This window comes from Ruditapes philippinarum, unplaced genomic scaffold (genome assembly GCF_026571515.1).
Source record: "Ruditapes philippinarum isolate M1 unplaced genomic scaffold, ASM2657151v2 ctg390_1_1_1_1, whole genome shotgun sequence".
Taxonomy (NCBI): Eukaryota; Metazoa; Mollusca; class Bivalvia; order Venerida; family Veneridae; genus Ruditapes; species Ruditapes philippinarum.
In genome coordinates, this window is record NW_026855788.1 from 307342 (window position 1) to 313535 (window position 6194).

At 31.7% G+C, this 6194-nt stretch overlaps 1 protein-coding gene across 1 annotated transcript; it reads left to right on the forward strand.

Moving 5' to 3' along the window:
* The first annotated feature begins 238 nt into the window (after positions 1-238).
* Positions 239-3038, forward strand: LOC132744380 (forkhead box protein B1-like). Its single transcript, XM_060733098.1, has 2 exons — positions 239-383; positions 1596-3038. The coding sequence occupies exons 1-2, from the start codon at positions 273-275 to the stop codon at positions 2502-2504; spliced, it is 1020 nt and encodes a 339-aa protein (XP_060589081.1). The 5' UTR covers positions 239-272; the 3' UTR covers positions 2505-3038.
* Positions 3039-6194: the final 3156 nt, after the last annotated feature.

A 6194-nucleotide genomic window follows, 5' to 3' on the forward strand; every position in this document is an offset into this window, starting at 1 on the left:
TTATTTAAAGCATGTACCTTTGATAATTCGCAAACGCACTACGGAGCACTCAACTTGTGCTTTTACATATATATGAATTTTTTTTTCTTATTTCCCATCATCTTTGAAAATAAGAAAGTTTTGATAATTTATTTAAAAGACAAGCTAAATAGCGGACTTATTTACACCACTGCATACAATTTACTTTTAGTTACGTGGTTCTTAATGAAACTGTTTTGTTTTTAGAACTGTGGTAACTTAGTTAAGATTCGAACCTGGAGGATTTTAATGCAATGATTGACTCTACCAGCAATATGATGGGACCGGATGTGGACCAGAAGTCCTCGTGCATGATGGGAACCGGTAATATGATGCATCATGGAATGCAACAACAACAACAACAGGTAAGAGTCGCTTTCTTAATAATTCTGTATTTTGGCTTTCCTTATAATTCCGTATTTTAGAGTAATGTAGAAAAAGGGTTTATGTTAATATTGTTGATTAACATGTTTTTTAGCGGCATAAGAAACGCACCAAACAAAAATAGAAAAAATATAGAAAATACAAATCAATAAACATTTTAATTACACATACACGTTTGAAAACATTGGGCTTTTGTAAAATGTTTTTTTTTAACATGAGATGACAGAAATCATGATTGTAAAAACATATTCAAATTTGCGATAAGAAAAATCGGAAAATATATTCATTGAGTTATTTTTTATTCATTGATGTATCAAAAAATGTATACGTGTATGTAAAAATGTATTTATTTATTTATTTAAAAAATTTAAAAGAAAACACACCAAAAATGATTAAAAATATCATTGATTTTAAAAAGCATTTATATATTACATTATACATATATATTTTAAAACATTCATTCATTCATTCATTCATTCATTCATTCATTCATTCATTCATTCATTCATTCATTCATTCATTCATTCATTCATTCATTCATTCATTCATTCATTCATTTATTTGTTTGTTTATTTATTCAATTTATTCTATTTATTTATTTATTTAATGCAAATCGTCCATTCATTCACGTAATTTATCTTGTTATAACAACATCCATTCAGAAATACATTACATTTTAGAGTATTTTTTCAATGATTCTTGTAAAGAATTACTTCAACTATGATAATTTGTTCATTCTCTGTTGAATATTCAAAACATCTCGTGCTTATCTCGTGCATCATATATTTAATTTGATGTTGAATTAACAAGATACATGCATTGTTCATACGTTAATTAATAATCTGTTCTGTTGTGTAAAGACAGAGTTATATACATGTACAACCATTTACTATACTAGTAAAGAACATACAATTAATATGGGAATTACTTACAAAAATAATTGAAATATGTTCAAAACAGAAAAAATAAATAAGATAAAAATCTGCTCTTAAAACCGTAAGCGTTTAGTTTATTTTAAAAATAATAAAGATGACTTTGATTCGTCTTTAAGATTTAATCTTTATCTACGGATACTTCATAACTAAATATATGCTTTGTCAACAAACTATTTCTCCTAAAATATTATGATATTTTCTTTAGACTAATGTTTACAGCATGGTCTTAATGATTCTTATTTTCTTCTTTTTTTCTAGGATATGAACATGACGTCACATGGAAACGCAGCCGATAACGCCTTTGCAGACGACAGTGACCCGAATCACTCCGATTCCGGAATCATTGGTGACGTAGACGAATGCGATGAGGACGGTGCTTTCTCCGGAACATCAACGCTCTCTCAACAAAAACGCCGCTTCGCAGACGTGAAACCGCCATATTCCTACATCGCACTCATCACCATGGCAATTGAAAGCTCAAATAACGGGATGATGACATTGAACGAGATTTACGCATTTATCATGAATCGCTTTCCATACTTCAAAGAAAATCAACAAAGATGGCAGAATTCTATACGTCATAACCTTTCGCTAAATGACTGCTTTCTAAAAGTTCCCCGTGCCCCAGGACGACCCGGAAAGGGAAACTACTGGGCTCTGCATCCAGGCTGCGGGGATATGTTCGGCAACGGAAGCTTCCTAAGACGGGCAAAGAGATTCAAACTTCAGAAACAGAAAATGGCTGCCGAGGCGCATGTACAGCACGTGAATTCTTACGGACATTTCAGTTTATACCCTCCACCTGGATATAAACCGTATCCATCACTTAACCCACTTGGACTTCCGTCTTTTTCACAGGGCATAAGTCAGTCACAGCAATACGGACTTCCAAAGACTGAACCCTGGGGAAGTCAGCCAACGTCAAATTATTCACCTTATTACTCACCCGGTTCAATGTCAAACGGACTTAGTAATACTTTAAGTAATGGACTCGGTAACAGTTTCGGTTCGAGCCTCGGAGGATCATTAGGCGGCTCATATCTACCAGTGTCAAACCCACCTTCCTTACCTCCAACCACGAACTCTTCACTAAGTTCTTACTCTTCATTTCAACAGTCGCCTTATTATGGACCTCAATATAGCGGTCAATTGAGACTTCAACAATAACTCTGTGATATTATGATTCTAAAACTAGTGCAAAGGTTCACTGTCTCATTTTAACGTAAACCAGGGCAATATTTATAATCAGTACACATGCAAATAGGCATTTTGCTTCCTTGCGTGAAATAATTAAATTTACTGTTATGATTAACGTTTTCATTATACGATCCAAGGACATTTTAATTGTAAGTTTCGAATTTTATGAAGTACATTTGTCAATTATAGACGGCAAAAGATAGATCTAGAATCCGAAATATGTGTATTTTCAAAGTCTTGTTTTATAGTCGTTATGTGTGCCGTGCCGGGCCTACAAGAACCGGTTTATACACAAGTTGTTAAAAGTTATTTTTTTTGTAAAATCATGTATGTTTGTAAATATATTTGAAATATCATCACGTTCACTGTCTACGCAAAAAATGTAAAATATTGTTCAGTGTTGTGCACTGTCTATGCCAAAATATAAAATATTGTTCAGTATTGTGCACTGTCTACGCAAAAATGTAAAATATTGTTCAGTATTGTGCACTGTCTACGCAAAAATGTAAAATATTGTTCAGTATTGTGCACTGTCTACGCAAAAATGTAAAATATTGTTACGCCTGAAAATATGTAAAAAATTTCCTGTATAATGTACATATTAAATTAAAGTAGTGCTATTTATTTTTAGAATCGATCTCTGTTCAAAGTGTTTAAATGTCATAAACTTGTTTCAAAAAGTCCATTTTACTCCTTTTTAACCATTCCAATATTTATATTGAACTTTTTTCGGCATAAATCATTCATTCAAAAATAAAAATGATCTTTATTTTTTATACTTTTCTTCCACGAAAGAAAATTGTTGATTTTATCTAAACCAGCTTTTCGGATAGTCATTACTAGTTCGGATAGCTTTGCATTAATTAATGGTTTTAAAAATACGCTATTATTTAGTATTTACAGTATTTCTAAATTGAATATATTTAAAAACAAAATGTGTTATTGTTGATATTGTTTTTATTTGATTGAATAAATTGTGTTAAAAATGAAATAAAGCATTTTCATGAAAAAAGGGAATTAAAAACAAACAACAACAGCATTTGTTTAAGTCGAAAATAGGTTTATGACAATAAAACATGGAACAGAGTGTTTGAATAAATGATTATTTTATTACATAACATTCCAGTAGAGATGAAAACTCACTGTGCAATAAATGTTCATAAATTTGAAACGTATTTCTTTTTCTTTCTTTCTTTCTTTATTTATTTTATTTGTTGTTGTTGTTGTGTATCTGATTATTTCATCTGGTTTGAGATGCTGTGCCCTGTCGTCCTATGAATTTGTAAATATGCCCACGAACTAAGCTCTCTGTTTGGCCATAAAATAAATCAAACAATTTACAAAAAAAAATTTAACAATTTACATAATGCGTGTAATCACGAAAAAATTAAATCGAATCATGAGTGTTTCTGGGAAGCACAATCTCTTACAATGCCATCTTCCTGTTTACCCAAAGTCCATTCGACCCATTTAAATTCCCAGTATGCAATATAAACAAAAAACAAACAAACAAAGTATCATTATCATATTATGAATACCTGAAAAAAAGAAAATAATCGTCAAAAAATAAATCCGAAATGAGTAAAGTGAATAAAAGAAAAAAGAACAACAGAACAGAACTCTATTTACTCTTCCCGACATATGAGTATATACCGATTCCCTTCTTCACAAAAAGCCCATCTCTATTAATAATAAAACGGTCAAATGTTTAAAAGTTCAAAAATATGTATGTTGTATATGTAACGCACCAAAAAAATGCCCTTTATTATGTGAAAACATGATCACATCTAAATGCAATGTTTCTAGTGAAAACAAATATATTAGTGATTTTAAAATATATCTTTTTTTCTAAGAAAAAGTAATTCAGAAAAAAACATGTCAAAATATTGTACTTGCTAGTTGTGAAATCGAACAAAAGTATGTATGTTGAATTATTACTTTTATAAACAGAAGATCACAGTAACAATACATATTAATGACGTTAGCTTGATTGTATGGATCAAAAAGAGCTGACCCTCAAAGAAACATCGTCTGTGTTTTTGAATTTTATTGTTTACACATAAGAATTATGCGTCAATAATAAAAAAAAAGGAAAAAAAAGAGAGAAAAAACACCAAAAACAACAACAACAAAACAACAACAAAAACTTCTCATTGAACTTATACGCATTGTTAATTCTAAATCTCAGAACACTATTTTGTGTGGAAATTAACAGCTAAATTTTAACTTTATAAACAAGTAATGTAATGTAAAAAGGCAGCAGGTCAATTCTATATCCTCAAAACTTTAAGCTTTTGGGCAACAACTTTAACATATTCCGTAAATACTTCATTATCTACAGAGTTGGACTGTGAATCGGGCGACCCGGGATCGATTCCCGGACTATACAGGTCATTTTTTATGTGATTGATCATGGAATCTTTTTTTACGGTCATTCGCACTGTATCTCTGCTCTGGCATGTACAGAGGTTTCAGTTCAGTGGAGGCAGCTAGTTCTGGTAAACTGCTTGACAGGATGTCTGGCTGAACTGTGCTGTGTAAATTCAATGTTGCTTACTGCCGTGTCTACCAACACCACCACCACATTATATCTAATGATATACATCTGTTCGGCAAATTGACATGATATAATCAAAACGCGATCGATTTCAAAATTTCAAGATTTTATTCAAAACCAAGGCATATAATAATGCATAAAGTTATGATAGATTAACAATATAATGAACAGTTATTCAAAAGGGATTAACAAAACATATATACATAAATTTATATAATAATGAGAACAATTTGACTAGCACATATAACACGTATAGGTATTTGATTTTACACGATTTGTCATACATAAATGCTGTCTAAATTATTTATATGAGCCACGTCACGACAAAACCTGCATAATGGGTTTGCGACCAGCATGGATCCAGACCAGCCTGCGCATTCGCGCAGTCTGATCAGGATCCATGCTGTTCGCTATCAGTTTCTCTACTTGTTATAGAGTCTGTAAGCGAACAGCATGGATCCTGATCAGACTGCGCAGATGCGCAGGCTGGTCTGGATCCATGCTGGTCGCAAACCCATTATGTTGGTTTTGTCGTGACGTGGCTCATATGTTAATACACTCATACAGATTGAGAAAAAATGATGCCGAGTATGAAATAGCGCGTATGTTATGAAAAAGCAAAAAATACCAACGTTTGAATCCCAGGTTTATCCATGTTAATTATGGACTAGTACATGTCCAGAGTTATTTGTGCATAAAAAAGTGAACATTATTATGTTCAAGCATGTAAATTATTGTTCAACGCATAAATGTTTCCTTAATATAATTATGTACATGTTTTGTCTTTCAAAGCAGAGCTATTCCTTATTTGAAACTGACTTCTTTTCAATGTTAATATTCATTAACTTATTTTATTAACATGTATCAGACGGTACATGTTTTCTTTAAGCATTCTAAATTATTTGATTTTTTTTCCACAAACATATGTACTAGTAAATACCCGGTATTCAAAAAATGGTTTAACTTGTCTCCAACAAAAAGGGGGGGTGGAAGGCTGAAAAGAAGTGATTCTTGAATATCAGTTGAAATCAGTACTACGCGGTATCATGCAATGTTTCATTTACATTAAAATCAAATTTTCGCAACCGTCAGTTTCTTAAATG